This window comes from Myotis daubentonii, chromosome 8, assembly GCF_963259705.1.
Source record: "Myotis daubentonii chromosome 8, mMyoDau2.1, whole genome shotgun sequence".
Taxonomy (NCBI): domain Eukaryota; kingdom Metazoa; phylum Chordata; class Mammalia; order Chiroptera; family Vespertilionidae; genus Myotis; species Myotis daubentonii.
The window spans coordinates 91,048,502-91,068,883 of NC_081847.1; the positions used below are offsets into that span (position 1 = coordinate 91,048,502).

At 38.2% G+C, this 20,382-nt stretch overlaps 1 protein-coding gene and 1 long non-coding RNA gene across 2 annotated transcripts in view; one reads left to right on the forward strand and one right to left on the reverse strand.

Moving 5' to 3' along the window:
• Positions 1–20,382, forward strand: part of LOC132240056 (uncharacterized) — a 397,852-nt gene that overhangs the window by 187,052 nt on the left and 190,418 nt on the right. The window lies entirely within an intron of this gene.
• The window catches only part of DSG1 (desmoglein 1), a 32,005-nt gene that overhangs the window by 3,224 nt on the left and 8,399 nt on the right, over positions 1–20,382 (reverse strand). The window contains exons 2-14 of the mRNA XM_059707415.1: positions 19,289–19,324; positions 18,882–19,013; positions 17,525–17,680; positions 15,654–15,798; positions 14,717–14,883; positions 12,681–12,815; positions 12,199–12,384; positions 9,654–9,913; positions 8,090–8,229; positions 4,611–4,916; positions 2,993–3,126; positions 2,639–2,708; positions 463–668 (exon numbers count right to left, since the gene is read on the reverse strand). Of these exons, the coding sequence (XP_059563398.1) occupies positions 463–668; positions 2,639–2,708; positions 2,993–3,126; positions 4,611–4,916; positions 8,090–8,229; positions 9,654–9,913; positions 12,199–12,384; positions 12,681–12,815; positions 14,717–14,883; positions 15,654–15,798; positions 17,525–17,680; positions 18,882–19,013; positions 19,289–19,324 (2,073 nt within the window). The remainder of the gene's footprint in view (positions 1–462; positions 669–2,638; positions 2,709–2,992; positions 3,127–4,610; positions 4,917–8,089; positions 8,230–9,653; positions 9,914–12,198; positions 12,385–12,680; positions 12,816–14,716; positions 14,884–15,653; positions 15,799–17,524; positions 17,681–18,881; positions 19,014–19,288; positions 19,325–20,382) is intronic.

Below are 20,382 nucleotides of genomic sequence, written 5' to 3' on the forward strand. Positions count from 1 at the left end.
GACTTTATAATGGTGTACTTTGGACACAAAAGCACACACACAAAAATCACATGAATTATTTTGTATCCAAGTCAGGAGGAGGTACTTCAAAATGCTGAATTTGAAGTACACAAAATTGTGCTTTTTTTTAGGTTTATTTGTACAAGTGGGATTGGTAGGAAAGAGGAGTTGGAGACGTGTATTCACAGGGGTCCATCTGTGAATAAGCTTATTTGCCATGTGAAGGGATTTAGACTTCATGCCATAGGCAAAACACAGCTGGGAGCCGGTGGCTGTTCCTGAGTGGGGGAGCAGCAGGCCTCGGCGAGCGGGTTAGCTATAGTGTTAGCAGCGCCATCACCCATGGGGGCTGGGAGCCTGGTGAGGAGATGCCTGCCAAAGCCCCCGGGGAGCAGTGGGAGCCCGGGGTACAGCAGTGGGTGCTGGCTAGACGGGGAGGAAGGCATGGGACAGAGCCCTTACCTGGCAGAAGTAACTTTCCATAAAGTCCATGTTCAGACCTTCTCTACATTCCCTCATAGAATTTCTTCTTAATGTTCCAGAATATTCTTGACAGATCTCAGGTTCTCCTGATGATTTAACTCCATCCGCTAGTTCAAATCCTGTCATTCTTTCTTCTCCTTCCATCTCTTGCATTTCTCTGCCACCGTACTCATTTGTATAAACCCCTGAAAGTGAAGGTTTAAATTTACTTTATGTAGTTGCTGTAGACTAGAAATTAGTACCTTACTTTTATGTATAGTTCTTCATTTAAGTATGCATTTGTGAGCAAAGTAAAAAGTAAAAAAGAAAATGATACTTAAATACAGGAACTATAAATATATTCAGTTCAAAATAATAGTATCAATTAACTTGGTAACTTGGGGTAATTATTGTTAATTATTTGTTGGTAACTATATGTTGAGCTAGAAGCAAGGGGCTGCATAGTGGTTACAAAAACCTATGCTTTACATATTTTTATTTAAAAAATTTTTCAAGTACAGTTTACATTCAATATTATTTTGTATTAGTTTCTGCTGTACAACATATTGATTAGATTTACAGCACTCCCCCTGATATTTCCAGTACCCAACTGGCACCATACATAGTTATTAAGAGGACTTTGATTTTAAATTAACAAAAATTGGGGGGAAATGACCTACATTCTAAAAGTGCAGTGGTATAAGAACACCCGAATGTACTATATTAGAAGCACAGGGCCCCAGGAGAAGCCCCAGGACCACGCTTTCAGAGAAGCCATGGCGATGGCGAGGGGAAAGGTCTGCCTGGGAGCCTTGAATCTGCACGTGGATGTGAGGGAGCATGGAAGCCTCGCAGTATTCTCAGCAGGGGAGGTAAAGCCATGGCCTGGATTGTGGAGGTGCCGTGGACAGGAGCAGTGCTGACATGATAGGTGTCCCATGCTTTACTATTTTAAATATCATGATTTTAGGGACAGGGCGTTTCCAGACGGCTGTTACTTTGGTGCCTTTCACTGTGCTTTGTGGAGGTCTGTGTAAATATTTGTAGACTTACTGAGAGACTCAATGTATAAACAAAGTCTTAGAACTGATTGGGTATCAGTGAGCAGGAAGATATAAAAGTTTCTACTTTTGACGTGGGAGGGGGGCGATATTGGTTTGATTTTAACAACAATGGAGGCATGAGGAGGAGATATGGTTTTAAATACTAGCACGTCCATGCTTTGCATAAGGTCCAGTTCTACAAGTTATAAATATTCCTATACTCCTTCCATTTTAAAGAGTCAACGTGGAAAAGTCATGGTTACTAGTTTGAGAAAGGCTGAGAGAAAAATAAGAGAATCAATATGTATTTACCTTGAAAAAAAGAAAAGATGGCACAACTCTTTTCAAAGATACGAGGTTTCTAAAAATCAGTTGCTCTTTTTATTGGAGTCACAGTTATTCGCGTACTGTGAAATGCGCCTTCTCCCTGGGTTCTGCCTGGGAACTGCCCTAGACCTCTGTCGTAGGGCCGGTTGTACCGACCGTCTCACCCAGGTGCCTGGACAAACTCCACCACGTGCACACGCCTCAGAGGAGAGCGTTAAAAGATGTTGATAGTGTCTCCTCCACTTACTTTCAGTCTGAGAAACTGGACAAATCTTTTCAGGTCAACCTTTAGGCTGATGCTGAGAATGGATGCAGTTTTTAGTTTTGTCATGATGACAGCGGAAGCCAGCATGATTCTGAACCATTCATGAATTGTGGAGGTGGAATCTAGTCTCAATAAATGAGCACAGATCTATTGTAATAGAGTTGTTCTTTCATTCTAATTAGCATTTTTGGGGGTACATAAGATTGGCTTTACTTAGACAAAAAATACACCACAAAAACCTATGCCCAAAATAGACTCGTGGTTACAACTCAGTTATTCTTTTCTACGCATAGACATCCTAATCAGGCCATTTCCTAAGCACTCTCTGATGATTGAAGAAGATGTAAAAAATTCAACACATAAGAATAACAATTACTGTAGGTTTTCCCTTTCCATTTAATATGTAAATTAGTCATTTTAAAAGGAAGAATAGAAACAATTTTAAAGACAAATATAATAATTGAGAAACAGTGAGGTATGCAAAGAGAGAACACCATTCCTTCTGAGTCATTTGAGTTGTTAAAATAAAAGGAAATTGTACCTGAAGTGTCAACACATTGGATTATATTCCCTCCTGGTGGAATTTGTGGTATAGGGATGGTGGTGATAATCTAAAAGACAAGAAACAACATCTTCCCATTGGTAACGACTCTTTTCTTTCTCTAGTTACACATTGGGTTAGTTCTCAAATTATCTCCGATGCTCTGAAAGAATGTTACTGAGGAAACTTTTGAGATCCATGTGAAACCGGAACTGCATTCAGAAAGCCTTCCCTGGTTACGCCCATCTAATTTGCAGGTACCTCTGCTTTCTCTCCAGTGCCCCCCGTGGCTAGCATGCAGAAGACTGAGTTTAGGTGACTACCGCAGGTCATTTCTTACAGATTGGCACTTACCCCAGGCTCAGGCCCAGGTCCTTCCACTGCCCACGGATGCATTACCCCTTCTGAACATTCAGGAACAGGCTCGAAGCCGGCTCCGCCACCAGGGGCGCCTCCACAGTCACAGCAGATCAACAAGAATGGGACCACTGGAGGTGACAGGAGAGGAATATTGGAATTAGCAGAGGGGCCACAAAAGAAAAACTTACTTTTTGTGATTAAATTTGAATCCCTAATATAACCCCATTTGATCCTAAAATTATTATGAATGTTATAGAAAATAAACTGTATAATGGTGAGATACTACAATCAATGTGCGCTTCAGTATACTAGATTGCAATAAATTTTAATTTGTTATTTCAGATTCAGGTTACAAATAGTATCGTACTATGAACACAGATGATTCTTCTCCCTGTTACTCAGGAAAATAGGGAAAGAGAGAAAAAAGAAAGTTGGTAGGCCAGTCCACATGTTTGGTGTTTTGTCTTTATTTTTCTCCTTTCACACATGCCTGCCTTTATATTTCAACAGTAACATCTTGTTCATGCTTCAAGCAATTATCCTCTTTGAGGCTCTTATTTGCCCTTCAATATCTTTTCTTGAAATTACTCAGGCACAAATAGAGAACCTTACGCTGTTTCACACTGTCTTTTACTCTCAATCAGTTAGAAGTTTCTAGCCCAGAGCTTCTTACATAATATGATCTTAAATAGCGATTTGGAATGAATGAGTGGATGAAGAAAAGGATGTGCACATTTTTTAAACAATAAGGAAGGAGGGAAAGAAAAAAGGAAGAGGGCAGGTGGGTAGGGGAATGGAGTAAGGATAGTGATGAGAGAGAGGGAAATGCTGGGCCAGCCCAGGTTCCAGAGACACGAGGGAAAGTCTGTGCACTCTTCTTGGACCTGCCTGCACCTTCCCACCCGCCACCTGGAGGACAGTATGTTGTGTCCTGAATGTGTTCATAGGAACAGGTGTTAATGAAAAGCTCCACACACAGGCATTCCCTGTAGGCCAGTGGTTCTCAACCTTCCTAACGCCACGACCCTTTCATACAGTTCCTCATGTTGGGGTGACCCCCAACCATAAAATTATTTCCGTGGCTACTTCATCACTGTAATGTTGCTACTGTTATGAATCGTCATGTAAATATCTGATATGCAAAATGTATTTTCATTGTTACAAATTGAACATAATTAAAGCATAGTGATTAATCACAAAAACAATACGTAATTATATATGTGTTTTCCGATGGTCTTAGGCGACCCCTGTGAAAGGGTCGTTCGACCCCCAAAGGGGTCGCGACCCACAGGTTGAGAACCGCTGCTGTAGGCTTTCCTGGCCATTCCAATCAGTTGTTTCTCATTGTCTTCTCTGCTCCGATAGCAGTGGGACCTGCCTATTATGGGACTTCCCATCACATTGAGATTGAATGTGAAAGAAGTTTTTATCTTCCCTGGCCAAGCAATTGGATTTTTTAAAAATCTCATAAATCCAGCACTAGACATGGAAGTATCTTGATAATTGAACACAATAAGAATTTTTAAAATGCATTTTATCAAAAGATCAGAAAATGTCTCCCAATTTTTGGGGGGGTGGGGGGTACCTGCAGATTGGCTGTTAAAGTACTTACATCCTAGGACCAAGAATCCCATGATGAGCAGTCCAATGCCAGCGGGACCAAAATGTACATTATCTGGAAACATGGGTACGCCTATGGGTTCTCTATCATACCCATTTGTTACACCTCCATCGACATTGCCATTGTTGCTTTGTGTGTCGACAGTGACTTCACCAGTAGTAAGTTCACCTGTACCACCACCAGTACCAGTTCCACCTCCATTGTCGGTGTTATATTTTGGAGTGGTTTCAGAAGTTGGCCAATCAGAACCTTGAAGATCAATATTAATTGTACCAGTACAAGTTCTTTGAAGACCATCTGTAACAAGGTTCAAAATGGAAGAAATCATTCATAAATTTAATGTAGTCATTGTTGGGCAATACGAAACTATTTCCTTTTTGCATCAATAGTTATTTCAATGTCTTTATCCCATTCATTCAGTAACTTCCCCAGTTCTCCCTTGCCGGTGACTCCTTTTGTAAATCAAACTGTTATGACGGTTAGTGCTCCTGAAAAACTGGACAGTGAACACCACCTTGTGTCTGCATTGGCCAGTGCTGCGTTACAAGCTCTGGGAGGCAGTCCTAGACTACTGTTTGTTTGTTTTTTTGTTTTGTTTTTCACATTTCTTATATGAGAGCTAGATTTTTATTTTTATTTTTTTTGGTGGTTTTATTGTCTTTCTTCTTCAAATATGTTTGTGCTTTTCCTTTTATGGGCTGACAAAATGAACAGATTGGGAGCAGGTTAGTAAATCATTTCTACAAAAATTTCTTAGTGAGAAAGCAGCATATTCCCAAACTCACAGCCACCAACCACTCACGGGAGAGGGAAGTGGTGCTGTTGGAGGCGGGGAAATTTTCATTTCAATAAGAAGGTGAAATACGTTTGTTTCACAAGCAGATATTCCAGTGTGCTTTCTTCTTGTCCTTCAAAGTTTCAGTAAGTTACTGTGTTCCTTGACTGAACACAGGGGTAGGGAGATTTGCTATTTGTTTCAACTTAATCGCTCTACCCTTGCCGTTTATTTCATCTAACCAACCAACCAACTGACCAACCAACCAACCAACCAGTATTTCAAAACAATGGACTAATTTTTGAGTGAATTTGATAGAAAAGGTGGTGCATCAGAATCCAGCAGCATTTTCATCGGCAGGTGCCTGGGGCTGAGCTAGAGCTGTAGTAATGACTACAGAAGGGTGCAGGGTCGCTCTGTGGTGATGAGTATGTTTTCTATCTCCTTTGTGGCAGTGTATGTATTCATACATCTGTCAATGCCTGTTATCGATATTGCTTTTGATATTTATTATAGATAATGCTAAAAGGAACTTCAATGTGCATTCAGCCTTTTATATTTAGGGATTTTCCTAAGGTTATTGAAAACTGGGTAAAAATAAAGGAATGATTTTGTTTGACATTATTGTTCTTAACTCAATTACATAAATGTAAGCTCTGTTGTCAGACTTTGTCATTGATGTAACCCTAGAACCCAGTACAATGGCTGACATTTGGTTAGGATTCAATATATAGATTCTGAGTAAATGAATAAAAAAGTCCCTGGAAGAATGTAACAGAGACAAGTTTAAATCCAATCTATGATATCAAATCCCATAATGTTATTGGCTTTGGTCTTATTTTTATCATTTTCATCACCTGTGATATTTATCCCCCTTTTTGATGAGAAAAGGCATGCTTTCTGTTTGTGATAAGCCTAACAATGTTGTAAACAAAGTTTCAATTTTTCCTTCATGTCTCCAGTGAAGCTTGATTTTGGATGTAAAACTGGAGTCAACTAGCAATTTACTTACGGTCATTTCAGCACTGAATCAAAATAAGCTTTATCTTTAAATGGAATCACATTTCTGTTTGCAAAATATATGTTTTAAAACTACTCTTATTTTGATTAATTGTGGAAAAGACATTATAATTTGGTAAAAATTCTGAATTGTTGAATGACTTTAAAGGAATGCTATTTATTATTTTTTACACCTGCAAAGCAAGTGGAAATAGTCAACCTGTTTTTAGAATAATTGAATGAGGAAGAAAGAAGGAGAGGGAGGGAGAAAGCAAAGGAAGTAGCAAGCTTTGCTTAGAAGAATTAGTCTCGAGGCCCTCTCCTCCTTTAGGGACCAGCCTAAATTAATTTTAAAAGTAATATAAGCATGCTACCTCCAAATTGCTCAAACAAAGTTGTGCATCAATTTTCCAAAGATTATATAAAGTTAAGTTAGCTTGGCTTCTGGCCTAACTATTTGAATATAATTTTATAATACATATAATTAAAAAATTGCAGTTATTTACATTAATAAAGAACTAACATTTATTGAAAGTCTAAGTCAGGGGTGGGAAACCCCTGGCACGTGTGCCAAACATGGCACGCCAGTAACTTTTGCTGGCACGTGAAACCCTCTCTTATAATCTTCCATTTACAATTTTTTTCTTATTAAATCTTTATTGTTCAGATTATTATAGTTGTTCCCCTTTTTCCCCCCCCATAGCTCCCCTCCACCCAGTTCCCACCCCACCCTCTGCCCTTACCTCCCCCCCCCCACTGTCCTCATCTATAGGTGTATGATTTTTGTCACCGAGTCAAAGGTCATACACATGGAAACTGTTGCTATTTCCATCCGCAACGTGTCCCTGTGCTCGGAAAGGTCTCTCACGACTTGTTCACGCTCTACTCGGGAAGGGTGCGGAGCCACGTTACGGCTTTTTAAAATAATGTGTCCTCTTATGTTTAAAATGAGGATTTCGCTACCAAAACTGAGGAGAAAGCAACACTGCAGCTGCTCTCGCCCCTCTCGCCCTTCGGGTGATCGTTGTGCGCGGGGCTGCGAGCTGGTTCGCGGGCCGTCGACATACAATTTTTTTCTTAATATCGACTTTCTTATTTTTCAGATAAATTCAGTGTAGGTGCATCTTAGATAAATAAATAATTTTACATAACATGTATACATTAAAAAATAAATGTATTTTTCATCATCATATACTGTGTTTTTGTCGCTTGAATGAATTTTATTATTTCTTCAAGGTTCTTCACATACGTACACCTTAAGAGATATCAAGTAGGCGTAACATGTTCTCAAAAAATTAGGGTTGGCACGCAGAAGAATTTTGAGTCAGAGATTTGCTGGTTTTGGCACACACTCACAAAAAGGTTGCCCACCCCTGGTCTAAGTGCTTTACATGTAGTATCTCCTCAAATCCATATTGTTATTGTTCCATTTTGCAGGAGAAAAGACTGAGGGGTAAATGGGTTAAATGACTTCTCTAAAATCCCATATCTAGTAAGTGATGGCACAAGATACCAATCCAGTCTCTCTCCAGAGCTCATGGTCTTATCCACTAAGTTATACTGCTTTTCCTATCATTAAAGATTTGATTCTGTAATAGCCAATATGATAACTTTTGTTGAAAAAAGCATTACTTTGAAATACAATTAAAATATATATTGAAATTTTAGAAGGAAAAATGTTAAATTGATCTCTTACCGTCTATAGATAGAATTGTTCCTTGGTATTTTCCATTAAGCATATTATATTGTTCCATGGTAACTTGATTTCTCAAAGTAATAATGCCCGTTTTTGAGTCAACAGAGAGTAGGTCAGCTGGATTATTTCCCATTACGTATCTGTATTTGAAAGATAATAGTATAAATTAATGTCAGCTATCTAAAAAGCAGAGAGAAAGAGATTTTATTTATAAAACATGTCTCTAGTCAGTAGTTAGAATCCCCGAATACAGTTTTCAGTTATTAGATACACTTTCTCCTTTTTTCAGGGCAGTCCCAGCTATTTGAAGACATTTGGAAACAGACAAAGCTGTCAATTTAAGAAAACAGAATGATTGAGCAGCTATTTCCGATGGAATGTCTCTTATGCCACTTGGTTGGCACAATGATCCTTTGATGCTTGTGGTCTCATTTTCATTTGGTTTAGGAAGCATCGGAACTACTCTGGAAGACCCAAATCCTAGGACTTCCTGAGCTCATTAGCAATTCTAAATTATTCTCTTACCAAAGAACTTATGTCTTCATCAGCTTGGCCATCATCCCCTCCCTATTTCTACTCCCCTTCTCCACATACACAATAACTAAACAGGACTTCTTTTGAATTCCAACTGCCTAAGTCCTTTCCTGATGCTTCTGTCCTGTTTTCTATTGTCTTCCTCTCCTCATCTTTCACTTCCATGTCTTTTTTTTTCTCATTTACATTTAACAAAAGAAATACTGGTTAGCAACTCTCTGTCTCAGGGATGGTGCTAAACTCAGGGAATAGAACTTTGAGAGGACACAGGGGTGGGTGTTGGGATTGAGGGATGGGAGGTGACCTGTCCTCCGTGAACTACATCTGTTGGGTGAGAGTTTATCAGTAATGGTGGGACAGTGCGATAAGAGCTGTAACACAAACACTCACCTGGTGTGAGAAGAATATGGAGAAAGCACTTTAAAATCTAATATGTGAGATCTTTCCCCCATTGTTACTCTTGGTCACAAGCACATGTTTAAAACATATGTGCACATATACACAGATTTTTTTTTATGATCAAGTAGAAATATTTGGATATACAGAGTTACAAAAAATTATACAGCATGATTTTTCTTTAAGTCATTTTTCATGCCAAAGTTATTACTGGCCAATACTAAGTGCTTATTAAAGTGAAGAAAATAACTAAATCTAACTGGATTCAATCTGGGCAAATTTGCAATGGGAAAATTAGTTCATAAAATCTGGAGTAAATTATCTTGGGATGTGGTAATCAGCTAATTGGTCCATAAAATATATAAACACAGGAGTGTCAAAGTTTAAAGATACAATATTTTCACATTTTGCATCTTTATACTTTCACATCTTACTTGTTGCACAATCTTTTATTTTTTTTGTAAGTTAAGCACTCTAAATTAAGTAATAATTCAGTAGCTAGTACTTTTTATAATTAAATGATGGCTTCAAAATAATGAAAAAATATTTAAATTCATACTTAAAATGTCAAAAAAAGAGCATATGTACTTCATTCACTATGTGATGGAAATTCATTGGAAAATGTCAGCCTTACCTAACTTTTGTTGAACGTCCGCCAGTGTCCAGGTCAGTAGCTATAAAATCTCCCACTCTAGAATTCTGTCCCATGTTACTAGTTACTACAAATGTCTTTGAACCTGGACGGAACACTGAGCCTTCAATTACATTTAGCACAGTCACGGAGATTGCTGTCGCTGTGAGCTTATATTGAGACATAATTGACTGATGAAATTCAGCTTTATTTCTAACACCGATACTGAGTTGCAGATTGTTCATGGCTTCATAATCCAAGGGCTAGTAAATACAGAATGAAATAGTTTTACTACAAAAAGAAAAGAATTCTTGAAGAAAAAGAAATCCTTTGATAATAGGCAAATAAATGCTTATGCCTAGAAAGATGATATTAATTAAATATAAATACATACAATGTATTCTTACATTATCTTTAATCTAATACAAACACATACAATATATATGGTGAGAAAAAATCCAATCTTGTATCCTTTGTTGAAAAAAATTGAAAAGGTATGACAGGAGTCCTCACTGTCCACCAAATTAAAAATTTAAAAATAATATAGATGGTCAAATCCTGGCATTTTGTAGTGCAAAGACAGTTTATGTTAGCCTGTATCATTTTGTGTTTTTCAGAAAGTAGTTCTGTTTATACAAAGTATGGGCCTGATACATTGTAGGTTCCATCATTTGACTGGTTTTATCCATAGAGAACTATTTAGAAGAATTTTACTTCTACAAAGCTGACTTCTTTTATTAAGTCAGGTACTAGAATGTTGCACGTGAATAATAAAGAGAAATTCTTATTTTTTTTCAACATATTCTAGAACAAATTATTTCACCTTTTGGAAATAATTAAGTAGTCATTTTCACTAAAAAAGATGATGTTAATATCCATTACTCATAAAATCCACAAACAATGGATTATGCCAAATATATTTTTCTAAATTTTCACATAAGAGTCTTTAGGTGACCATGGATTCACGCATTGTCCTCTTCACTTAGGTAAATTCTTAGTCTTTGCCCTAATGTTGGCTGTACTTGCAATTTCAAGATTGGCTATAAAATCATGTATACTTATACATTACACACAAATACACAGACTTATTACATATAGTATATAATCATAAAAAGATTTAACATATGATGTTACATCTGGGAGAAAAATAAGAATCATTCACATTTTATAGATAGAGGTATGGAGGACAGATAGATTAATTTTCTAAAATAATAGAGTAGTTTAGTGTGAAATAGTTTAGGATTTTTTCCCAGCATGGAATCCTAGGGAGTATAGTGAAAGCATATGGACTTAGTAGCTAGAGATGTAGGTTTGTATGCCAGACGTACCAACACACCGTTAAGTGAAGTTGAGCAGGTTACATACTCTCTCTGGACCTCAATGTATTTATCTGTAATATGGGTATATAACTGATTGAGGGATGCTGTGAGGAATAGACTAAAGCCTCTGCACATGGCGGAAGCTATAGACATGGTGACACTTTACGATGACATGAAACAAATGATCACACATTCCCAGAAGGACAGACTGTAGGAGTCTATTTCTGAGGAATATTCTGAAGGAAGGAAATAGTGGAAAAGGAACTACATTTTCCTATGAAGAATCCATATTGCACATATCACACATAGTTTATGCACCACTATTGCAATATTTTAAATTGATTTTAGAGAGAGGAAGGGAGAGAGAGAGAGAAACATCAATTTGTTGTTTCACTTATTTATGCATTCATTGGTAGATTCTCATATTTGCCCTGACCCGGGATCAAACCCGCAACCTTGGCATAATGGGAAGACACTCTAACCAACTGAGCCACCTGACCAGGAGGCTCTTGCACAAAAATAGACTTGCTGGGGCTTCAGCACAGGGTGAACATTTCACTACCCGCTCCCTGGGAGCCAGGCATCTCCCCGCTTCACATCTCAGAGGAAATTCTACTGCAGTTGACTTGGTGGTTCGTTAATGTCAGGGGGACACAGGGAAACTCGAGGGACTCGGACCAAATCTTTAGTGAATTTATGTCCATAATAAATCTCGGTCAGCAGCCACGAGGAGGTGGGAACGTGATTCTACAATTACAGTAATTTACTGTTAATTTCATAAAGACACAATGGAGGAATAAAGAACATTCGATTTATATAGTGAATATTCTTAGTGCGTAATAATTGCCATGGACACATTTTTTTTTGTAAAGGCCATGTTAAATCTGATTTAAAATATTTTTAAACATCTAAAGCAAAGCCCTAAGGCATAATCATATTTTGTTGTAAGCATAAAGTTAATTTCTTGCTTAAAAATTCTTTTAATTCATATGATCTGCGGGCGAGTATTGTATTGATAGAGTTCCGAGTTAAAATTCAATGCCTGTTTTCATGAAATCATATAAGCAGAAAACCTCGCCATGTAAAAGTTCTATATCATATACCATTTTAAAACAGTAATTTTTTATCTTTTCACCCACTCGAGTTTACGTAATCTTAACATTTAAATTTAAGATTAACATTTGGAGAAAGACCAAGAGAACAAAATATGGAGGATAATTATACCATACCTTAATAATCCTTAAAGTCCCCACATTGGTTCTTTCGTTCATTTCTATGTCAAACCAGTTCCCCTCATTTCCAGAGATGAAGAAAATGACAGCCATCCAGTTAGCGGAGAACTCCTCGTCCAAGTCAATGACTCTGAGTTGGAGCAAATTTGAGTTCAGAGAGTTTTCTTCAATCTCTAGTTTATACTGAAACGAGAAGCAAGAAGCCTTAGCACACACTGTGAGGGAGAATGACACTAGACTTACCCTGAGTGCCTATAGTTACTCATGATTTAGGAAGGGGATCTAAGTTTCATGTCTCTCTTTTCGTTGTTCAAATATGTGGCCCCTGTGCATTACATACATAAGCACAGACAAAGGGCATGTCTCCCTTGGGGTTGTATGTGACTAAGGAAAACATAGACGTCTGTAAAGAGGATTGTCCAAACACATTTTGGCATGTGATGGACTGAAAGTCATTCCTTTCGAAGACAAGTACTTACCGAAGACCCTTCCAGGTATGGGATGTTGTCATTGACATCGAGGATTTTAATGCTGCATTCGCAGTCTGCTGACATGCCATCTGCTCCGCCGTCTCGGTCTGAGCCTCTTACAGCAAGAGAATATTGGCTGTATTGCTACAAACACACATGACAGACAATTTCATAGTTGGCCTCGTCCTTATTCTGACTCATGCAGAGTTCTTTTAAAATGCTGGCTCATGATTTACATAAATCTATGATGGCGATAAGGGTACCACCGATCATTGAAAATGCATATATCTCACATGAATCACTATGAAAGACACCACGTTGAGTCCCCAAAATGCTTCTTCAGCCTCATGGAAAAGAAGCAACATTCTTTAAAAGTCTCATTCCTTGTATTTTTGCTCAGAATTTGAAAACGTTTATAAAGGGAAAATTGGGTCAAAGTGCCCAGGAGGGAAGAGTTGAAAGTTTACCGAGAATTTTGGCATGACAGTTCTATACCTTTCACAACCAGCCCCTGAGTGTGCAAGAATAAAGAAGCCCCGGTGGTTTGCATTTCTGGGGCGGCAGGTTGTGGCAGCGGAATTATGGATGTTCTAGCTCAGTTCTCAACCTTCTGGCCCTTTAAATACAGCTCCTCATGTTGTGACCCCACCATAACGTTATTTCCGTGGCTACTTCGTCACTGTCATGTTGCTACTGCGATGAATTGTCATGTAAATATCTGGTATGCAGGATGGTCTTAGGCGACCCCTGTGAAACGGTCGTTCGACCGCCAAAGGGGTCGCGACCCACAGGCTGAGATCCGCTGTCATCTAGCTCCTTGATTCTACTAAATGGTGCTTACATTTCCAGAAGCCGGTGAAAGCTATGACTCCTTTCCCAGACACAAGCACATTTGCATTCTCATTTAAAACTGTGATGCGATCTTGGAGGCTTCATAGTTAGAGACATCTTGAGGTCTCTCCATGGATGCCTCGTTAAGAATATCTGGAATTTTCCCCTTTACTGTTGAGAGCTCTCCACTGCTAAAATGCTGTATACATGAAAGGAGTTTCATTGGGTTCTTTAAGAAAGTTTAAGAAAGAGCTAAGTAGTCAATTTCTTCTGATGGTAACTTTCAAACAAGTATAAAAAGAGAGGTAGGTAACCTAGAAACTGATGGCATTTAGATAATCAAAAAGTGTAGAAATATCCTGATTTATCCTAAATTCCAGGTCGTCAATAGGAGTTTGTCATTATTAAATAACTATAATTATTAAAATAAAATTTAATTGAGTATTAATTAGGAAATAACACTTTCTCATGCATATACTTATAGTACATGCAGGTTAGCTATATTCTCTTTTAAAATAATGAAGAGTTGATATTTTTATATTAAGTTATGGGACCACATGGCATGATGGAAACCATATAATGCTGATTCTAATTTGGTAACACTCACTAATTGTTTTCTTATTCATAAATGAAAAGATTGATCTGGAAGTTATGTAATTTCTATCTATCATTCTGTTCCTGTGATTCATTTCCCAAAGTAATCAATGGGTTGTCAGCAGCTGCAGCATAGGAAGAAAACAAAGATTTCTGTTGTCAAATGAGCTTAGGATGCACCGGGTTAAAGAGAGAGAAATGAGTTTCTGAGCCTGTGAACACTCTTGGAGCCTCGACCACGCTTGCATGCACTGTGACTCACCAAGACGGGGCTAGAAGAGCCAGTGTCTTTTACATTTATTTCACTAGAGAACTCACTTTTTTCATAAAACGGAGCTTTTGCCTCTACTTCTATGCATATTTTTATGTACTCTCAGAATGTAGTTTTCTCAATTTAAGGCAAATCCTAAGTAAGATTAAATGAAAGACAAGAATATAAAATGTATGTGAGGCATCCCCATATTTTCATTTTAAAGATTTTTTTTTATGTCATTACCATTATCTGAAAAGGTTATGTAACTAAATTTTTAAAATATAGTTTCCTTTTTTTTTCTTAGGTACTCTTGCTTTTAGATTCAGTTCCTATGAATTAACAACCCATTCAAAGAAAAATAAATTACCTCTCTGTCTAGAAAATTATTCATTGTCCGAATTTCTCCAGTGTATCTGTTGATAATAAACATGGGTGAATCAGAAGGTTCCTGGCTGATGATCTTAAAGGCGATTTTTGAGTTCAAATTATTGGGTTCGTCTGCATCAGTAGCATTGAGTCTCATCACCAGCGTATCTAGAAATCAAGGAGAAAGGATTGCAAATGGACAGTCTGTATGTATTTTTCTTATTGTTTATAATTACTTTTCCAAGAAGAGGTTAGGTTAGTTGGTTCATATAATGTGCACTCTACCATTTTTGTTTTCTACTTCTTTGACATAATCATATCTTAGCTCCTTTCTTTACCTTTACATTGAGAAAAAGATCACATTTGACCAAGAACCTAGATATTACTGGTAGTTAGAAAACAATGAAATGTTTTATTTTGCCTTTCCATTTCTTATTCTAGTATAATGATTTCTTTTTACGGCTTTTGCGGTGAAACAACATGACATTAAGGCCAGACTAACTGATTCTCAACTATACAGCACTTTCTAGTGAAAGAAGGCAAGAAGCAGTATGAATGACAATGGATGGGATTGCCCTTCAGAGCAGTCGGCTGGGAGGCTCCATGCTCTTCCCAGGGCCCCTGCCCCACTGTGCTAAGTCCTTCTGGAATGTTCCCTTAGGAATCTACTACAGAGCTGGTATGAGAGTCACAAGAGAAAATTCCTCTCGTGGTTTTGGAGCTGCTTGTTGCACGTGAGCAACCGAAGCTGCTTTCGCAGTGGAAGGGAAAACCTTTACGGAGACTTCCTCATGCCTGCCTTCTGCTTGCTTTTCTAGAATTACCTCTTACATTGTTCATGTGGTACATTGGCATAATTTAGCTTCTAGCGGACTGGCTGTTAACAATGATCTGGAAGCCCGTATAGTCTTGTTTACTTCAGAAAGTCGACTACTTACTTGCATTAGAGTTTTCTTCTATTTGTCCTAGGAAACTAGACATAGAAAATACTGGCGGGTTGTCATTTATATCCAGAACTCGGACTCGGAGCTCCAGGGGCCTCTCTAAATCTTGGCCCTGTAAGTTCAGAGCCCGGCAGTAGATCTAGAAGAAAAAAAAGAGGAATAATTATATGATGCGACAAATATTGAGTTTTTACTTTGTTTGGACGCTCTACTAGGCGCTGTGCCCCTAAAAGAAAAATAAGACTTTATTTCCTACTTGAGTGTGAGCACAAGCAGTACTTGTAATCAATAAGGGAGGCACACATGTACTCAAAATACCACTTAAGAAAAGGTAACATGATCAGTTACAAAAGGATGAGCAACAATAGTGTGACATCATAGGGGATGTAATGACTGAGATCAATCTTAAAAGAGGTTCTCAAGCTGGAGACTGGCAGGGTGTTCCCAGCAAAGGGATTCATTAAGAGAAGAAGCCTTGTTTGAAATTAGGAATAGGGGCTAAGCGGGGCGGGGGGGGGGCTGTTGAGACTGTGGTAAAGGAGAGTAACGTGGGGGCTTCCAAGAAATAGAGCGTTCATAAGCTCGGAGGGGCTGTATGGGTGTTTGTGCTATTGTTGTTATCACCAGCCGTATGCATAAATTAATGTATGCTATTTTACCTATTTTGGTATATTTCATTTAAAAACCCATTATGCTTTAACCAAAGCTAATAGGCTGGCATGCTGATTTAGAGAGTTTTTGGGAAAACATTGTGGGAAATAAGGCAGGAATATATATTTGGAAGAGAAGACTAAGGAATTAAAATAGTCAGTGAAAGCAGCAAACATAGATGACTATTTGAAGGTATTTTGGGATATGGATTGATAGTGTTTTAATAGAAGAGGTTACAAGATCCAGACAGGTTGTCCTTTATTTTTTAAAAGTTTTCTTTATTGATTTTAGAGAGATAGAGGAAGGAAGGAAGAGAGAGAGAGAGACCTGACTAGGGATGGAACCTGCAATCCTTGGTATATATCGGGATGATGCCTAGCCAACTAAGCTACCCAGCCAGCGCCTATTTCTTTATTTTTAATTTTAAGTATTAACAAGTGTTGACCATGATGGGAGTAACTCACAGGACAGCAGAAGAGACATGAAAAAGGAAAGTTGGTACAAGAAGGTTCTTGAAGAACTAGGTAATTATGGGACAGTGGGAACTCTAGAGATATATTGGAGAAAACAAAATGCATCTTGCTTTTGGAACATTTCTGAGCAGGCGGAGGGAATTAATTGTAGGAGTTTTTGGTGAAGAGCCTCAGATTTTTATAATGAAGTTGGTCATGAGGTCAGCTGCTTAAAATAGAAACGAGTTAAGGGTTTGAAGAGTAAGCACTTACACTTTGTCACAGCTAGTAGAGAATAGAGTAAGATTCAGGTAAGGAGGAACTGAGGCCTTCCTCAGGCACATTCTGTGCTATGGGGAGCTTGAGCAATTTGCATTTATACTCAAGTATGCTCACTCAGGAAAGGCTCCCCTGGAACCTCCAGGATCCCCCCCAGGCACTGGAGCTAGAGGAGACCAACATTCTCAACTAATTAAAGACAAAGAAGTAAACGTGGAGTACTTTCCCTTCCAGCAAATGCTCTAGCTTGCCAGTGGGGCCAGACCGGAGGCTAGCGTTTTTTGCTGAGGAGCTCATGCAAGATACCTTTGTCTCTCGGTCTTCCCTATGTGTCTCTGGCGTCATAGTTGCTCATGAATTAAGAGACAACCAAAAAGTGCCTAATACTGAGACTCTTGAAACCAAATCAAGTATGATCTGAGCTCAAGATATTCTCCAAATAATTTAGGCCTGAACATATATATTGACACGGCATCCACTTACAATGAAAAACGGGGTGACTTCTCGATCAACTATGGATGTTATGTTAATTTCACCAGTTTTTTGGTTAATAACGAAGATTCCAAAAGGTGGTTGATCAATTCCTACTCCGGAGATGCGGTAGGTAACTTGCTGGTTTGCAGCACAATCTGAATGAATCTGCAGAAAGAGCACAAGTGAAATTATTACAGGATGCAAAAAAAAATCTGCTGTTTCATATGTAATAGCTGTCTTTTTTGAGAGTTATTGAATGTCCTGATATCCCAGTTATTTGGGGGGAAATTCTGGAAGTAGAGAATTATTTTCCTAGATAGTGGAATAGTTACAGTGCTAGTATTTTTCAGTGATAACTAATAATGTAATAGAAGAAATTCAATTGTGTTTTTACCAAATAATAAAAAAGTAAAATATCACCCTAATATATCTAAGTCTATGCAATCATCATTCATGAATGCATTCATTCATTCATTCATTCATTCAACATTTATAGTTTGATGGTATTATTTTCAGGCTCTGTGCTGGTATTGGTCTAGAGTAGGGAACTCCTTGCCCTCTTGAGGAGTTGGCCAATGTCGTCATTATATAACCTTGATCTTCCATTTCAAATGTGAAGATTGAGGTGGACCTAGGTAGGTAACAAAAGATACCTGACTACATGTAAAGCTTTTAATTCTGAAATTGGGGAGGTAGTATTAGCAGAAAAGTAAAGAGAACACCCCAAAGAAATGGTTGCAGAAACCAGGACTCTGTTCATTGAAATAAAATATTGTATGGGGAGTGTCTCTGTGTGTATCTAAGTGAAAGTGTTATGTTTGTCTGTGTAGGGATATATATTTGTATATGAGTGAATCTGTGTGTGGGTTTGTGTTTCTGAATGTGCCTCTGTGTGTGTGTATGTGTGTGTGTGTGTGTGTGTATAAAGGCATGTAAGGGAAAGTGAAAGGAGAAAGATTTTTTTGAAAAAAGGTACATTGTGAATGTTCATAAACAAGCCAAAAGTAGGAATTTAATTCGAACAGATTGTGAGGTAGAGAGAGCACATGTTGAAATTGTTCCTGTAAATATGATGAGTGGTAACGCACTATATTTTTAAAATCCAGAGTCTGGGGTAACACATGATTGTGTGTGTTAATTTCACCAGTACGGTGAGTCCATATTTAACCGTTTACATGAGTGCCTACATTTCTTAATTTATCTCTTTAATGGCTTCAACTTTCATGATCTGAATGACTGTTATTCTGTTGTATATCATGACTTCTCAGTCAGATATGTACTTAAACTATGTAAAGGGCAGGTTCTTTTGAAACTTTAACGTCATCCATTTTGATTGTCGAGTTGCTGTTTTGGGGTTGAGACTTACTTTGGCGATTGGGTTCCTCTTGGAGTTGTCTTCGCCTTCCCGGCAGGCTGCGGCAAACTTGATCCACTCGCGCTTGTGCCTCCTGATGGAGTGCCACTTGATGGTGCCATTCTTAGCGTTATAGTCTCTGACCTTGAACGGGCAGGGGAAAGTAATGGCACCTTATTAACTTGTATTCAGAATTCACGTTCCACTAAAGAAGCTGCGGGAGGGGTCATTGTATGTCAGAAAGGTGCTTCTTTGGGGAGATGGGTAATTCTGATACTCTGTTAATTTTAGCATAACATTAACCTTATTTATAAGGATGACTTTTTTGTGGGTGGTGGGGTGAGGCACACGGATATGTTGTTACTCCCAAATCATTTTCTTTGTTTTTAATTTGAAAAAGTAAATTTGCTATCTGTTACCTGGATTCGAAATTCACTGTTAACTTCCACCAGCACCTATAAAAAAATAAGATAAACACAATAGTTAATTTTTAACTAAATGCTTTACAATTTATGTTATCAAATCATTAAAAGTTCAAATTCGCGTCATTAAAATTATTTCCTGTCTGGATAGCAGGTGGATCAGCTTATCTCTCAGGTCTGATAATGATCTTAAGGATTCTTTTCCTTTTGGTTTTTACTTTTCAATTTTGCTCTTCTTTTTTTTAGTTACTTTTATTTTTAACCTTTTTTTAAAAAAAAATTCTATCCTATGGCCCTAACCGGTTTGGCTCAGCAGATAGAGCATCGGCCTGCAGACTCAAGGGTCCCAGGTTCGATTCCGGTCAAGGGCATGTACATTGGTTGCAGGCACATCCCCAGTGGGGAGTGTGCAGGAGGCAGCTGATCGATGTTTCTCTCTCATCGATGTTTCTAACTCTCTATCCCTCTCCCTTCCTCTCTGTAGAAAATCAATAAAATATATATTTTTTAAAAATTCTATCCTATGCAGATACTTGTAATCATATGAGCTAGGACATTTGAAGCTAGAAGCCAGTGGGAATGAGGGTTGGAAACTTGGGTTCTCTTCTTGTGCCTGAAGAGCTGGAGATGTTCAACAATAAGTTATGATACTGAAAGTTTTGACTACAGTTTTAGCATCTGAGTGATCACAGGTGGAAATAGGAAAAAATGTTTTGGGGTGAAGAAAGAATACGAAGCAGAAAGTATACAGAGAGCTTCCAAAATAGGTGCTTCCTCACATTCCAATTCTAAATGGATGCTTTTCTATTGTTCTTGAAAATCTTAAGATGGTAAGTTTTGTACTTGCTTGGAAAAATGAGACTATAAAGTTCCAAAATAAAAGCAAATAATTTTCTCTGTGTAAAAAATGAGCTCATGTTTGATGTTTTACTGTTCGCACTGGACACAATAGATGATGTGAGTGCGTCCTTCCATGGAAGGAGAGGAATTTCAGGAGTGTGGGGCAAATTGCTGGGCAGGCGGCTTCCATCCGTTTTTCCTCCTGCATCAGTGTGAGTGAGTCAAGCAGAGGCTGCAGGTCCAGCTCAGTC